Consider the following 16,119-nt stretch of genomic DNA (forward strand, 5'->3'; position numbering starts at 1 on the left):
GGAGGAGCGGCGAGAGATCGGGGCGGAGGAGCGGCGAGAGATCGGGGCGGAGGAGCGGCGAGAGATCGGGGCGGAGGAGCGGCGAGGGATCGGGGCGGAGGAGCGGCGAGAGATCGGGGCGGAGGAGCGGCGAGAGATCGGGGCGGAGGAGCGGCGAGGGATCGGGGCGGAGGAGCGGAGAGAGATCGGGGCGGAGGAGCGGCGAGAGATCGGGGCGGAGGAGCGGCGAGAGATCGGGACGGAGGAGCGGCGAGAGATCGGGGCGGAGGAGCGGCGAGAGATCGGGACGGAGGAGCGGCGAGAGATCGGGGCGGAGGAGCGGCGAGAGATCGGGGCGGAGGAGCGGCGAGAGATCGGGGCGGAGGAGCGGCGAGAGATCGGGGCGGAGGAGCGGCGAGAGATCGGGGCGGAGGAGCGGCGATAGATCGGGGCGGAGGAGCGGCGAGAGACCGGGGGCGGAGGAGCGGAGAGAGATCGGGGCGGAGGAGCGGCGAGAGATCGGGGCGGAGGAGCGGCGAGAGATCGGGGCGGAGGAGCGGCGAGAGATCGGGGCGGAGGAGCGGCGAGAGATCGGGGCGGAGGAGCGGCGAGAGATCGGGGCGGAGGAGCGGCGAGAGATCGGGGCGGAGGAGCGGCGAGAGATCGGGGCGGAGGAGCGGCGAGAGATCGGGGCGGAGGAGCGGCGAGAGATCGGGGCGGAGGAGCGGCGATAGATCGGGGCGGAGGAGCGGCGAGAGACCGGGGGCGGAGGAGCGGAGAGAGATCGGGGCGGAGGAGCGGCGAGAGATCGGGGCGGAGGAGCGGCGAGAGATCGGGGCGGAGGAGCGGCGAGAGATCGGGGCGGAGGAGCGGCGAGAGATCGGGGCGGAGGAGCGGCGAGAGATCGGGGCGGAGGAGCGGCGAGAGATCGGGGCGGAGGAGCGGCGAGAGATCGGGGCGGAGGAGCGGCGAGAGATCGGGGCGGAGGAGCGGCGAGAGATCGGGGCGGAGGAGCGGCGAGAGATCGGGGCGGAGGAGCGGCGAGAGATCGGGGCGGAGGAGCGGCGAGAGATCGGGGCGGAGGAGCGGCGAGAGATCGGGGCGGAGGAGCGGCGAGAGATCGGGGCGGAGGAGCGGCGAGAGATCGGGGGCGGAGGAGCGGCGAGAGATCGGGGCGGAGGAGCGGCGAGAGATCGGGGCGGAGGAGCGGCGAGGGATCGGGGCGGAGGAGCGGCGAGGGATCGGGGCGGAGGAGCGGCGAGAGATCGGGGCGGAGAGAGATCGGGGCGGAGGAGCGGCGAGGGATCGGGGCGGAGGAGCGGCGAGAGATCGGGGCGGAGGAGCGGCGAGAGATCGGGGCGGAGGAGCGGCGAGGGATCGGGGCGGAGGAGCGGAGAGAGATCGGGGCGGAGGAGCGGCGAGAGATCGGGGCGGAGGAGCGGCGAGAGATCGGGACGGAGGAGCGGCGAGAGATCGGGGCGGAGGAGCGGCGAGAGATCGGGACGGAGGAGCGGCGAGAGATCGGGGCGGAGGAGCGGCGAGAGATCGGGACGGAGGAGCGGCGAGAGATCGGGGCGGAGGAGCGGCGAGAGATCGGGGCGGAGGAGCGGCGAGAGACCGGGGGCGGAGGAGCGGAGAGAGATCGGGGCGGAGGAGCGGCGAGAGATCGGGGCGGAGGAGCGGCGAGAGATCGGGGCGAAGGAGCGGCGAGAGATCGGGGCGGAGGAGCGGCGAGAGATCGGGGCGGAGGAGCGGCGAGAGATCGGGGCGGAGGAGCGGCGAGAGATCGGGGCGGAGGAGCGGCGAGAGATCGGGGCGGAGGAGCGGCGAGAGATCGGGGCGGAGGAGCGGCGAGAGATCGGGGCGGAGGAGCGGCGAGAGATCGGGGCGGAGGAGCGGCGAGAGATCGGGGCGGAGGAGCGGCGAGAGATCGGGGCGGAGGAGCGGCGAGAGATCGGGGCGGAGGAGCGGCGAGAGATCGGGGCGGAGGAGCGGCGAGAGATCGGGGCGGAGGAGCGGCGAGAGATCGGGGCGGAGGAGCGGCGAGAGATCGGGGCGGAGGAGCGGCGAGAGATCGGGGCGGAGGAGCGGCGAGAGATCGGGGCGGAGGAGCGGCGAGAGATCGGGGCGGAGGAGCGGCGAGAGATCGGGGCGGAGGAGCGGCGAGAGATCGGGGCGGAGGAGCGGCGAGAGATCGGGGGCGGAGGAGCGGGGAGGGATCGGGGCGGAGGAGCGGCGAGGGATCGGGGCGGAGGAGCGGCGAGGGATCGGGGCGGAGGAGCGGCGAGAGATCGGGGCGGAGAGAGATCGGGGCGGAGGAGCGGCGAGAGATCGGGGCGGAGGAGCGGCGAGAGATCGGGGCGGAGGAGCGGCGAGGGATCGGGGCGGAGGAGCGGCGAGGGATCGGGGCGGAGGAGCGGCGAGAGATCGGGGCGGAGAGAGATCGGGGCGGAGGAGCGGCGAGGGATCGGGGCGGAGGAGCGGCGAGAGATCGGGGCGGAGGAGCGGCGAGAGATCGGGGCGGAGGAGCGGCGAGAGATCGGGGGCGGAGGAGCGGCGAGAGATCGGGGCGGAGAGAGATCGGGGCGGAGGAGCGGCGAGAGATCGGGGCGGAGGAGCGGCGAGAGATCGGGGGCGGAGGAGCGGCGAGAGATCGGGGCGGAGAGAGATCGGGGCGGAGGAGCGGCGAGAGATCGGGGCGGAGAGAGATCGGGGCAGAGGAGCGGCGAGAGATCGGGGCGGAGGAGCGGCGAGAGATCGGGGCGGAGGAGCGGCGAGAGATCGGGGCGGAGGAGCGGCGAGAGATCGGGGCGGAGGAGCGGCGAGAGATCGGGGGGGATGGTGCGGCGAGAGATCGGGGCGGAGGAGCGGCGAGGGATCGGGGCGGAGGAGCGGCGAGAGATCGGGGGCGGAGGAGGGGCGAGAGATCGGGGGCGGAGGAGCGGCGAGAGATCGGGGGCGGAGGAGGGGCGAGAGATCGGGGGCGGAGGAGCGGCGAGAGATCGGGGCGGAGGAGCGGGGAGAGAGATCGGGGGCGGAGGAGCGGGGAGAGATCGGGGCGGAGGAGCGACGAGAGATCGGGGCGGAGGAGCGGCGAGAGATCGGGGCGGAGGAGCGGCGAGAGATCGGGGCGGAGGAGCGGCGAGAGATCGGGGCGGAGGAGCGGCGAGAGATCGGGGCGGAGGAGCGGCGAGAGATCGGGGCGGAGGAGCGGCGAGAGATCGGGGCGGAGGAGCGGCGAGAGATCGGGGCGGAGGAGCGGCGAGGGATCGGGGGCGGAGGAGCGGAGAGAGATCGGGGGCGGAGGAGCGGGGAGAGATCGGGGCGGAGGAGTATCGAGAGATCGGGGCGGAGGAGCGGCGAGAGATCGGGGCGGAGGAGCGACGAGAGATCGGGGCGGAGGAGCGGCGAGAGATCGGGGCGGAGGAGCGGCGAGAGATCGGGGCGGAGGAGCGGCGAGGGATCGGGGCGGAGAGAGATCGGGGCGGAGGAGCGGCGAGAGATCGGAGCGGAGGAGCGGCGAGAGATCGGAGCGGAGGAGCGGCGAGAGATCGGAGCGGAGGAGCGGCGAGAGATCGGGGCGGAGGAGCGGCGAGAGATCGGAGCGGAGGAGCGGCGAGAGATCGGGGCGGAGGAGCGGCGAGAGATCGGGGCGGAGGAGCGGCGAGAGATCGGGGCGGAGGAGCGGCGAGAGATCGGGGCGGAGGAGCGGCGAGAGATCGGGGCGGAGAGAGATCGGAGCGGAGGAGCGGCGAGAGATCGGGGCGGAGGAGCGACGAATGATCGGGGCGGAGGAGCGGCGAGAGATCGGGGCGGAGGAGCGGCGAGAGATCGGGGCGGAGGAGCGACGAGAGATCGGGGCGGAGGAGCGACGAGTGATCGCGGCGGAGGAGATTGTGGCCTCCTCACATATTACTTTTCCTCCCATCTTTGTATCGTCAGCAAACTTGGCTACGTTACAGTCAGTCCCTTCTTCCAAGTCGTTAATATAGATTGTAAATAGTTGGGGTCCCAGCACTGATCCCTGCGGCACCCCTGGTAACCTGTCCTGCTACCACCGCCAGTGGTCCATTTTACACGTAGTCCCCTACCTCCGGCCTTTTGAAGGTGATCTCCGACTGGGTGGTCTCGGAGCGTTCCGCGTCCGTCTCGCTAGCGATCCGGGGTGGCCCTGCCTCCGCTGCGGAGTCCGTTGGCATTTTCACCTTGGGCCGCGCGCCCCCCCTGGAGCCGGGCCGGGGTCCCGCAACCCTGGCCCTGGCGGGCTCGGCCCCCGACACCATCTCCTCGACCGAGAGGTACTGTTGCTGGAGCAACGGCGAGCGGGTGTTCACTCTGCGACCTTCAGGTACTGCGGGAGAGAAAGAGAAGATGTAACGAACAGGGTGAATAAAGGGGAACCAGTGGATGTGGTGTATTTGGATTTCCAGAAGGTATTTGACAAGGTGCCACATAAAAGGTTACTGCACAAGGTAAAAGTTCACGGGGTTGGGGGTAATATATTAGCATGGATAGAGGATTGGCTGACTAACAGAGAACAGAGAGTCGGGATAAATGGGTCATTCTCGGGTTGGCAATCAGTAACTAGTGGGGTGCCTCAGGGATCAGTGCTGGGACCCCAACTATTTACAATCTATATTAACGACTCGGAAGAAGGGACCGAGTGTAACGTAGACAAGTTTGCTGACGATACAAAGATGGGAGGAAAAGCAATGTTTGAGGAGGACACAAAAAATCTGCAAAAGGACACAGACAGGCTCAGTGAGTGGGCAAAAATTTGTCAGATGGAGTATAATGTTGGAAAGTGTGAGGTCATGCACTTTGGCTGAAAAAAAATCAAAGAGCAAGTTATTATTTAAATGGAGAACGATTGCAAAGTGCCGCAGTACAGCGGGACCTGGGGGTACTTGTGCATGAAACACAAAAGGTTAGTATGCAGGTACAGCAAGTGATCAGGAAGGCCAATGGTATCTTGGCCTTTATTGCAAAGGGGATGGAGTATAAAAGCAGGGAAGTCTTACTCCAGTTATACAGGGTATTGGTGAGGCCACACCTGGAGTACTGCGTGCAGTTTTGGTTTCCATATTTACATTGAATATATTTAAGACAGATAAGGGGTTACGGGGAGCGGGCAGGGAAGTGGAGCTGAGTCCATGATCGGATCAGCCATGATCGTATTAAATGGCGGAGCAGGCTCGAGGGGCAGAATGGCCGACTCCTGCTCCTATTTCTTATGTTCTTATAAGGCAGTTAGGAAGGCATACGGAATACTTGTATTCTATGCCTCGGCCAATAAAGGCAAGAGCAGGGAGGTTATGCTTGAACTGTATAACACACTGGTTAGGCCACAGCTGGAGTACTGCGTGCAGTTCTGGTCACCACATTACAGGAAGGATGTGATCGCACTGGAGAGGGTGCAGAGGGGATTTACCAGGATGTTGCCGGGACGGGAGAATTTTAGCGATGAGGAAAGATTGGATAGGCTGGGGTTGTTTCCCTTGGAACAGAGGAGGCTGAGGGGAGACCTGATTGAGGTGTATAAAATGAGGAGGGGCCTGGATAGAGTGGATAGGACCGACCTGTTTCCCTGGGCAGAGGGGTCAACAACCAGGGGGCAGAGATTGAAAGTAATTGGGGGGGAGGTTTAGAGGGGATTTGAGGGGAAATGTCTTCACCCAGAGGGCGGTGGGGGTCTGGGGTGGAACTCACGGCCTGAAAGGGCGGTAGAGGCTGAAACCCTCACCACATTTGGATGTGCAGCTTGAAGTGCTGTAACCTACAGGGCTACGGACCCAGAGCGGGAAAGTGGGATGAGGCCGGGTAGCTCTTGGTCGGCCGGCGAGGACACGATGGGCCGAAATGGCCTCCTCCCGCGCTGTAGGTTTGCGGGATTCGACGAGAAGCGGGGCACGACTGAGGGGAGCCTCGGGCCCGGAGGGTGGGGGGGAGGGGGTATGGATGCCGGCGACACTCGCGGCCATTCCGTCGGTGTCACGTACTCGAGGCTGGAGAATCCTGCGGCTGCAGTGAATGCTTCAACAAGTCCTGACCCTTGTTCACAACCCCGGTAACTGTGGGCAGAAAGAGAGGAGAGACGGACTGATCAATCAAGCAAGTTTGCCGCCCGATGACATCACGTAACGCATCTCGAACATTCACATCTCGAACGGCATCTTTCAGCGGCTCAGCACGGTCCCAAAACTCCTCACACTTCTCAAAGCACTTTTTTTTTTAGGCTGGCTCTTGGAATTCAGGAAACTCGTCTGCCCACCGTGTCCTAACTCACACTGAGTCCCGCTCACCCATCACCCCCTGTGCTCACTGCCCCGTGCCCTAACTCGCACCGAGTCCCACTCACCCATCACCCCCTGTGCTCACTGACCCGTGTCCTAACTCACACTGAGTCCCGCTCACCCATCACCCCCTGTGCTCGCTGCCCCCGTGTCCTAACTCGCACCGAGTCCCACTCACCCATCACCCCCCGTGCTCACTGCCCCGTGTCCTAACTCGCACCGAGTCCCGCTCACCCATCACCCCCTGTGCTCACTGCCCCGTGTCCTAACTCGCACCGAGTCCCACTCACCCATCACCCCCTGTGCTCACTGACCCCGTGTCCTAACTCGCACCGAGTCCCGCTCACCCATCACCCCCTGTGCTCACTGACCCCGTGTCCTAACTCGCACCGAGTCCCGCTCACCCATCACCCACTGTGCTCACTGCCCCGTGTCCTAACTCGCACCGAGTCCCACTCACCCATCACCCCCTGTGCTCACTGCCCCGTGTCCTAACTCGCACCGAGTCCCACTCACCCATCACCCACTGTGCTCACTGCCCCGTGTCCTAACTCGCACCGAGTCCCACTCACCCATCACCCACTGTGCTCACTGCCCCGTGTCCTAACTCGTACCGAGTCCCGCTCACCCATCACTCCCTGTGCTCGCTGCCCCCGTGTACTAACTCGCACCGAGTCCCACTCACCCATCACCCCCTGTGCTCGCTGCCCCTGTGTACTAACTCGCACCGAGTCCCGCTCACCCATCACCCCCTGTGCTCGCTGCCCCCGTGTACTAACTCGCACCGAGTCCCGCTCACCCATCACCCCCTGTGCTCACTGCCCCCGTGTACTAACTCGCACCGAGTCCCGCTCACCCATCACCCCCTGTGCTCACTGCCCCCGTGTACTAACTCGCACCGAGTCCCGCTCACCCATCACCCCCTGTGCTCGCTGCCCCCGTGTCCTAACTCGCACCGAGTCCCACTCACCCATCACCCCCTGTGCTCACTGCCCCGTGTCCTAACTCGCACCGAGTCCCACTCACCCATCACCCCCTGTGCTCGCTGCTCTGTGTCCTCATCATCATAGGCAGTCCCTCGGAATCGAGGAAGACTTGCTTCCACTCTTAACACGAGTCCTTAGGTGGCTGAACAGTCCAATACGGGAACCACAGTCCCTGTCACAGGTGGGACAGACAGTGGTTGAGGGAAGGGGAGGGTGGGACTGGTTTGCCGCACGCTCCTTCCGCTGCCTACGCTTGGTTTCTGCACGCTCTCGGCGACGAGACTCGAGGTGCTCAGCGCCCTCCCGGATGCACTTCCTCCACTTAGGGCGGACTGGTCTTTGGCCCAGGGACTCCCAGGTGTCGGTGGGGATGTTGCACTTTATCAGGGAGGCTTTGAGGGTGGTCCCTTGTAACGTTCCCTCTGCCCACCTTGGGCTCGTTTGCCGTGAAGGAGTTCCGAGTAGAGCGCTCGCTTTGGGAGTCTCGTGTCTGGGGGGCATGCGGACAATGTGGCCCTGCCCAGCGGAGCTCGTCGAGTGTGGTCAGTGCTTCGATGCTGGGGATGTTGGGCCTGGTCGAGGACGCTAACGTTGGTGCGTCTGTCCTCCCGGGGGATTTGCAGGATCTTTCCCGCCCGATCCACATATCCCTCCATTCCCCCAGAGTCCAAAAATGGAATAAGGTGGACAAGTAAATGTAGAATTATTCACATGTTGTGTAGATAGATCTATGGGAATTTAGAACGAAAGACTTGCATTTATATAGCGCCTTTCACAACCACCGGATGTCACAAAGCGCTTTACAGCCAATGAAGTACTTTTGGAGTGCAGTCACTGTTGTAATGTGGGAAACGGCAATTTGCGCACAGCAAGCTCCCACACACAGCGATGTGATAATGACCCGGATCATCTGTTTTTGTGATGTTGATTGAGGGATAAATATTGGCCCCAGGTCACCGGGGAGAACTCCCCCTGCTCTTCTTCCAATAGTGGTCATGGGATCTTTTACATCCACCTGAGAGCAGACGGGGCCTCGGTTTAACGTCTCATCCGAAAGACGGCCCCTCCGACAGTGCGGCGCTCCCTCAGTACTGCCCCTCCGACAGTGCGGCGCTCCCTCAGTACTGCCCCTCCGACAGTGCGGCGCTCCCTCAGTACTGCCCCTCCGACAGTGCGGCGCTCCCTCAGTACTGCCCCTCCGACAGTGCGGCGCTCCCTCAGTACTGCCCCTCCGACAGTGCGGCGCTCCCTCAGTACTGCCCCTCCGACAGTGCGGCGCTCCCCCAGTACTGCCCCTCCGACAGCGCTGTGTGGCGCTCCCCCAGTACCGCTCCCCCGACAGCGCAGTACGGCGCTCGCTCAGTACCGCCTCTCGGACAGTGTGGCGTTCCCTCAGTACTGCACCTCCGACAGTGCAGTGCGGTGCTCCCTCAGTATCGCCCCTCCGACAGTGCAGTACGGTGCTCCCTCAGTACCGCCCCTCCGACAGCGCAGTACGGTGCTCCCTCAGTACCGCCCCTCCGACAGCACAGTGCGGCGCTCCCTCAGTACCACCCCTCCGACAGCGCAGTACGGCGCTCCCTCAGTACTGCCCCTCCGACAGCACAGTACGGTGCTCCCTCAGTACCGCCCCTCCGACAGCGCAGTACGGTGCTCCCTCAGTATCGCCCCTCCGACAGCGCAGTACGGTGCTCCCTCAGTATCGCCCCTCCGACAGCGCAGTACGGTGCTCCCTCAGTATCGCCCCTCCGACAGCGCAGTGCGGCGCTCTCCCAGTACTGCACTGGGAGTTTTTTGTGTTCACGTCCCTGGAGTGGGACTTGAACCCCCGACCTTCTGACTCGGAGGCGAGAGAGCGCTACCTTCAGTGCACGTTCTAATTACAGACATGGTGTGTTGTGCCCAGTAACAGTGGGCGCGTTCATTAATATATCGCGACGCTGGGAGGGGCGGCCGCTGCTGGGGCATATTGACACTGTCTGGGCCTGGGAGAGCTGAGCACCGACTAGTTCGGGATCCACAAGGAGAAAGAGAGAGAGAGATGGACAAGTAAAGCAGCCAAAATCACAACTTCATCATAGCAACACACCGCTTGCTCAAAACTTACATATTTACGAAAGGATACACTTGCTTTGGAGGCAGTTCAGAGATGGGTTCACTCGGTTGATTCCGGAGATGAGGGGGTTGACTTATGAGGAAAGGTTGAGGAGGTTGGGCCTCTACTCATTGGAGTTCAGAAGAATGAGAGGTGATCTTATCGAAACGTATAAGATTATGAGGGGGCTCGACAAGGTGGATGCAGAGAGGATGTTTCCACTGATGGGGGAGACTAGAACTAGGGGGCATGGTCTTAGAATAAGGGGCCGCCCATTTAAAACTGAGATGAGGAGGAATTTCTTCTCTCAGAGGGTTGTAAATCTGTGGAATTCGCTGCCTCAGAGAGCTGTGGAAGCCGGGACATTGAATATATTTAAGACAGAGATAGACAGTTTCTTAACTGATAAGGGGATAAGGGGGCGGGCAGGGAAGTGGAGCTGAGTCCATGATCGGATCAGCCATGATGGTATTAAATGGCGGAGCAGGCTCGAGGGGCCGAATGGCCGACTCCTGCTCCTATTTCTGATGTTCTTGTATATACATCGCCTTTCACCAACCTCAGGACATCCCGGAGGCCGCAATTCAGGCACGCCGGAAAGCTGGCGTGACGACGATTTTTTGCCTGTTGCTGCCGCCGGGTTTGCAATGGGGCGATTTTCCCTGCTTCTGTTTCCCCATTGGGCGCAGATGTCGGTCACGGTAGCGGGGGTGCGGACGTGCGGCGGTAAGTCGCGGTGAGGGGGGGGGGGGGGGGCGGGGCTGAGGAAGTGGGGGCGGGGCTGAGTCTCCACCGCTCTCACTCGCCACATCTCTCCCCTCCGTTAAAGGAGGAGAGAATCGGCGAGAGTTCCGCTTCGGGCCACCGTGGGGGGGGGGGGGGGGGGGGGAGGGGGGTTTCGGCCGAGCCAGCGGCCTGGCACCCAAGAGGGGGTGAGGGGGGGGGGTGTCGGGCAGGTGGTACCAGGCTGCCTGTTGGCGGCCCCGTCTGAACCCGAGGGGCGGGGGGGCAATAATTGGCCGGCCGGTCAAGAAATTGGCCAGCAAAAAAAAAAACGAATAAAACTGGCGACCACGGTAGGACCTCCTTAAAGGGTCGCCGCGCTGCCGGGCCGCACACACACACACACACAGAGCAAGGTGCACCGACAGAAAAGGCTGCCGGGGGCCACCGTGCGGTGCATCAAAGATTTTATCAGGTACACTTGGGGCGGAGTGCATGGGATCGTGGAAGTGCGCCCCTTTGATGGCGCACTTACGCCGGTCGGCAGCAGTGGGGCGCAAGTGGAGACAAGGCCGATCAATCCCCGGGCTGAATTTGGGTCGTGACGTCCACTCAATTCCAACGGGCCTTCGCCGGACCCTGAATTCCCCCCCCCCCCCCCCCCTGCCCCGCGTCACCTCACAGCCATTGGCGTTCTTTGGAAGCGCAGTCGCTGTTGAGAGATTTTGGGGTGCTGAAATCCCCCATCGCCTCCCCCCCCCCCGCCGAGTGTGAGGTGACGCATTTGGGGAGGGCTAACAAGGCGAGGGAATCCACATTAAATGGTCGGACACTGAGAAGTGTGGAGGAACACAGGGACCTGGGAGTGCAGGTCCACAGATCCCTGAAGGGAGCAGGCCAGGTGGATAAGGTGGTTAAGGCGGCACACGGAATACTTGCCTTTATTGGCCGAGGCATGGAATACAAGAGCAGGGAGGGTTATGCTCGAACTGTATAACACACTGGTTAGGCCACAGCTGGAGTACTGCGTGCTCAATAATATACATACACTGAGAGGGTAACCAAAACGAGTTCCTCCGGGCAGATGTTGCCTTGGCTATCGCGTCCACTAGGGCAACTTCGGGTGCTAAGAAAAAAAATACAGATGAGTAATGCAACAAAACCACAACCTCATCACAATATTATTAATTATAACTGTTAAGAGAAAGACCAGGAGAAGCTGCAACACAGGACTCAGTCAGTCAGAGGCGGTCCCTCGAAGCGAGGATGACTTGCTTCCACGCCAAAAAGGGATGAGTTCGCAGGTGTTCCAGTGAAGGACCTAATATTCCCAGATCCCGAACTACATCCCGAAGAGTGGAAGATGCCTGTGGGTGGATTGTTTTAACGTGGGGTGACCGTTGCACACCAGCCACCACACGGGGCTTGACAGAAGCGAGGTCTGGGTCCAGGGGGCAAGGGTCAGCCAGGACGACTGGAGACCAGCTCTGCTGCACGGACCCAGTGTGCTGCCCCTGGGCCCTCGGCACTGCTGGGCCCCAAACTCACGCCCCCACCTGGGCCCCGATCACGTCCCCTCGACAGTCTCTCGCCGCTCCTTCGCCCCGACCTCGCCGCTCCTGCTGTACCTGCCCGCGCGGACAAGCGAATGCAGAATTGTGAACATGTATATGCACATAGATATCTGGGAGTTTAGGCGCTTGTTGTCACGGGGGGGGGGGGCGCATTTTCAGCTCCTCTCCGGCAATGGTGGCGATGCGGTGTTCCGGGCGGGGCGGTCAGCCTCCAGCGCCTCGCAGCGATCCTCGGGGGTCCGGTTTAGCGGCGGAAGAGCTGCGCCCGGTGCGCAACGCCCCCCCGGTGGCGACACCTGGCACGGGGGGGGTTTGAGCTTGTGCCTGATCCGCATGCGCGTTTTGACTCCCGCCCGACCCGTGAGCCCCGCGCTGTGGCCGCCTGGGAAATTGGGGCGGTCCGACCATCCCCACAGCGGACGGGTAAGTAACGGGCTCCTAACACAAGAGCGATTGTTATTTCTTTCATTTTTTTTTTGTGATTTATGTTGTGGTGGCGTGGGCTATGTTTTGGGAATGTTTTTGTGGGATAGTTTTTCATTCCCCCACCCGCCCCCCCCCGCAGGCGTCTCTTGGAGCGCTCCCAGCCCAGGTCTTTAGCTCGGAATTTCCCATTCTAACGCCCGCAAGAGGGGTGTACAACGCCTCCCTTAGCACTCCGCCCCCTGACCCGGGGCCTAGTCACCCAAACTTAGCCACTGAGGCGCAAACTGTTCCCCGGGCGCCAACTTTCCCCGCCCCGCCGCCATTACCGCCCCCAAAAACATCATAGCCGAAAACCCAGCCCGAAATTGCATTATACCCAGTAACACCCAGGATATTCACTGATGTACATACCTTGCTGCATGGGCCATGCTGACATCGGAGTCACTATGGCCTGGACTTGAGACTCCTGTTCGGGAACTGTGGGTCGAAAGAAAGAAATACAAGCAAATAAAGCAGCGAAATCACAACCAAGTCATGATAATAACAATGGACCTGAAATTCTGGCCTCCTTGAAGTCCAGAAGGTGTGTCTACGGAGCCGGGAAGGCATCGCAAAAGCTGGTTTTCGGCATGCAATGCGCATGCGCAGAAAAGAGGTTATTCACTTTTGGCAGAAATAATAGAAAATTACAATTTAAATGGAGAACGATTGCAAAGTGCTGCAGTACAGCGGGACCTGGGGGTTACTTGTACATGAAACACAAAAGGTTAGTATGCAGGTATAGCAAGTGATCAGGAGGGCCAATGGAATCTTGGCCTTTATTGCAAAGGGGATGGAGGATAAAAGCAGGGAAGTCTTGCTCCAGTTATACAGGGTATTGGTGAGGCCACACCTGGAGTACTGCGTGCAGTTTTGGTTTCCATATTTACGAAAGGATACACTTGCTTTGGAGGCTGTTCAGAGAAGGTTCACTCGGTTGATTCCGGGGATGAGGGGGTTGACTTATGAGGAAAGGTTGAGGAGGTTGGGCCTCTACTCAATGGAGTTCAGAAGAATGAGAAGTGATCTTACTGAGGCAGAAGATAATGAGGGGGCTCGACAAGGTGGATGCAGAGAGAATATTTCCACTGATGGGGGAGACTAGAACTAGGGGGCATGGTCTTAGAATAAGGGGCCGCCCATTTAAAACTGAGATGAGGAGGAATTTCTTCTCTCAGAGGGTTGTAAATCGTTGGAATTCTCTGCCCCAGAGAGCTGTGGAGGCCGGGACATTGAATATATTTAAGACAGATAAGGGGTTACGGGGAGCGGGCAGGGAAGTGGAGCTGAGTCCATGATCGGATCAGCCATGATCGTATTAAATGGCGGAGCAGGCTCGAGAGGCCGAATGGCCGACTCCTGCTCCTATTTCTTAGAAACATAGAAACATAGAAAATAGGTGCAGGAGTAGGCTATTCGGCCCTTCTAGCCTGCACCGCCATTCAATGAGTTCATGGCTGAACATGCAACTTCAGTACCCTATTCCTGCTTTCTCGCCATACCCCTTGATCCCCCTAGTAGTAAGGACTACATCTAACTCCTTTTTGAATATATTTAGTGAATTGGCGTCAACAACTTTCTGTGGTGGAGAATTCCACAAGTTCACCACTCTCTAGGTGAAGAAGTTTCTCCTCATCTCGGTCCTAAATGGCTTACCCCTTATCCTTAGACTGTGACCCCTGGTTCTGGACTTCCCTAACATTGGGAACATTCTTCCTGCATCTAACCTGTCTAAACACGTCAGAATTTTAAACGTTTCTATGAAGTCCCCTCTCATTCTTCTGAACTCCAGTGAATACAAGCCCAGTTGATCCAGTCTTTCTTGATAGGTCAGTCCCGCCATCCCGGGAATCAGTCTGGTGAACCTTCGCTGCACTCCCTCAATAGCAAGAATGTCCTTCCTCAAGTTAGGAGACCAAAACTGTACACAATACTCCAGGTGTGGCCTCACCAAGGCCCTGTACAACTGTAGCAACACCTCCCTGTCCCTGTACTCAAATCCCCTCGCTATGAAGGCCAACATGCCATTTGCTTTCTTAACCGCCTGCTGTACCTGCATGCCAACCTTCAATGACTGATGAACCATGACAACCAGGTCTCGTTGCACCTTCCCTTTTCCTAATCTGTCACCATTCAGATAATAGTCTGTCTCTCTGTTTTTACCACCAAAGTGGATAACCTCACATTTATCCACATTATACTTCATCTGCCATGCATTTGCCCACTCACCTAACCTATCCAAGTCACTCTGCAGCCTCATAGCATCCTCCTCGCAGCTCACACTGCCACCCAACTAAGTGTCATCCGCAAATTTGGAGATACTACATTTAATCCCCTCGTCTAAATCATTAATGTACAGTGTAAACAGCTGGGGCCCAGCACAGAACCTTGCGGTACCCTACTAGTCACTGCCTGCCATTCTGAAAAGTACCCATTTACTCCTACTCTTTGCTTCCTGTCTGACAACCAGTTCTCAATCCACGTCAGCACACTACCCCCAATCCCATGTGCTTTAACTTTGCACATTAATCTCCTGTGTGGGACCTTGTCGAAAGCCTTCTGAAAGTCCAAATATACCACGTCAACTGGTTCTCCCTTGTCCATATACCGGAAACATCCTCAAAAAATTCCAGAAGATTTGTCAAGCATGATTTCCCTTTCACAAATCCAGTGAGCAGTGAGCACAGCGGGTGATGGGTGAGTGGGACTCGGTGCGAGTTAGGACACGGGCAGTGAGCACAGGGGGTGATGGGTGAGTGGGACTGGGTGCGAGTTAGGACACGGGGCAGTGAGCACAGGGGGTGATGGGTGAGTGGGACTCGGTGCGAGTTAGGACACGGGGCAGCGAGCACAGGGGGTGATGGGTGAGTGGGACTCGGTGCGAGTTAGGACACGGGGCAGCGAGCACAGGGGGTGATGGGTGAGCGGGACTCGGTGCGAGTTAGGACACGGGGGCAGTGAGCACAGGGGGTGATGGGTGAGTGGGACTCGGTGCGAGTTAGGACACGGGGCAGCGAGCACAGGGGGTGATGGGTGAGCGGGACTCGGTGTGAGTTAGGACACGGGGCAGTGAGCACAGGGGGTGATGGGTGAGTGGGACTCGGTGCGAGTTAGGACACGGGGGCAGTGAGCACAGGGGGTGATGGGTGAGCGGGACTCGGTGCGAGTTAGAACACGGGGACAGCCGAGTTTTGGATCACCTCTAGTTTACGTCGGGTAGAATATGGGAGGCCAGCCAGGAGCGAGAGTCATGTCTGGAGGCAACAAAGGCACGGACGCGGGTTCAGCAGCGGATGAGCTGAGGCAGGGGGCGGAGACGGGCGATGTTACGGAGGGGGAAACAGGCGGTTTACTAATGCTGCAGAGCAGAGAAAGGTTCTGGGGTGGTATAGTTGAGATATTCAAAATTGCGAGAGGGACACAGATTGACGATAATCGGCGATGGAACCAGAGGGGGAGATGGGGAGAATGTGTTTACGCAGCGAGTTGTTGTGATCGGGAACGCGCTGCCTGAAAGCTCGGTCGGAGCAGATTCAATCGTGACTTTCAATTGCTGAAAGGGAGAAAGGGCTCTCACTGTGTATTCGCAGGCAGGTCCAGTACTGGCTGTGTGTCTTGATCACGTTGTTGATAGAATCGATGGCGCTGTTGATCATGACGCGTAACGGTTCGAGGGAGGGGGGGGTGTCGCCCAGCAAGGTCCGCGTACACATAGCCATGGACTCTGAGATTGAAGACAGGTTGTACCCGCCCTGAGAGAGAGAGAGAGAGAGAGAGAGAGAGAGAGAGAGAGAGAGAGAGAGACAGACGCACGGTTAGCAGCGAACGGCATGCTGCCCGGGGACCCCCTGTAAATACAGACACACTCCCGGGGACCCCCTGTAAATACTGACACACTCCCAGGGACCCCCTGTAAATACTGACACACTCCCGGGGACCCCCTGTAAATACTGACACACTCCCGGGGACCCCCTGTAAATACTGACACACTCCCGGGGACCCCC

The 16,119-nt window shown here is 60.2% G+C and overlaps 1 protein-coding gene across 1 annotated transcript in view; it reads right to left on the bottom strand.

Moving 5' to 3' along the window:
* The window catches only part of hdac6 (histone deacetylase 6), a 58,966-nt gene that overhangs the window by 24,939 nt on the left and 17,908 nt on the right, over positions 1-16,119 (bottom strand). Inside the window, exons 6-10 of the mRNA XM_070868999.1 lie at positions 15,693-15,867; positions 12,488-12,553; positions 11,125-11,202; positions 5,979-6,050; positions 4,071-4,330 (exon numbers count right to left, since the gene is read on the bottom strand). Of these exons, the coding sequence (XP_070725100.1) occupies positions 4,071-4,330; positions 5,979-6,050; positions 11,125-11,202; positions 12,488-12,553; positions 15,693-15,867 (651 nt within the window). The remainder of the gene's footprint in view (positions 1-4,070; positions 4,331-5,978; positions 6,051-11,124; positions 11,203-12,487; positions 12,554-15,692; positions 15,868-16,119) is intronic.

The sequence above is a fragment of the Pristiophorus japonicus genome, chromosome 32, assembly GCF_044704955.1.
Source record: "Pristiophorus japonicus isolate sPriJap1 chromosome 32, sPriJap1.hap1, whole genome shotgun sequence".
Lineage (NCBI taxonomy): Eukaryota > Metazoa > Chordata > Chondrichthyes > Pristiophoridae > Pristiophorus > Pristiophorus japonicus.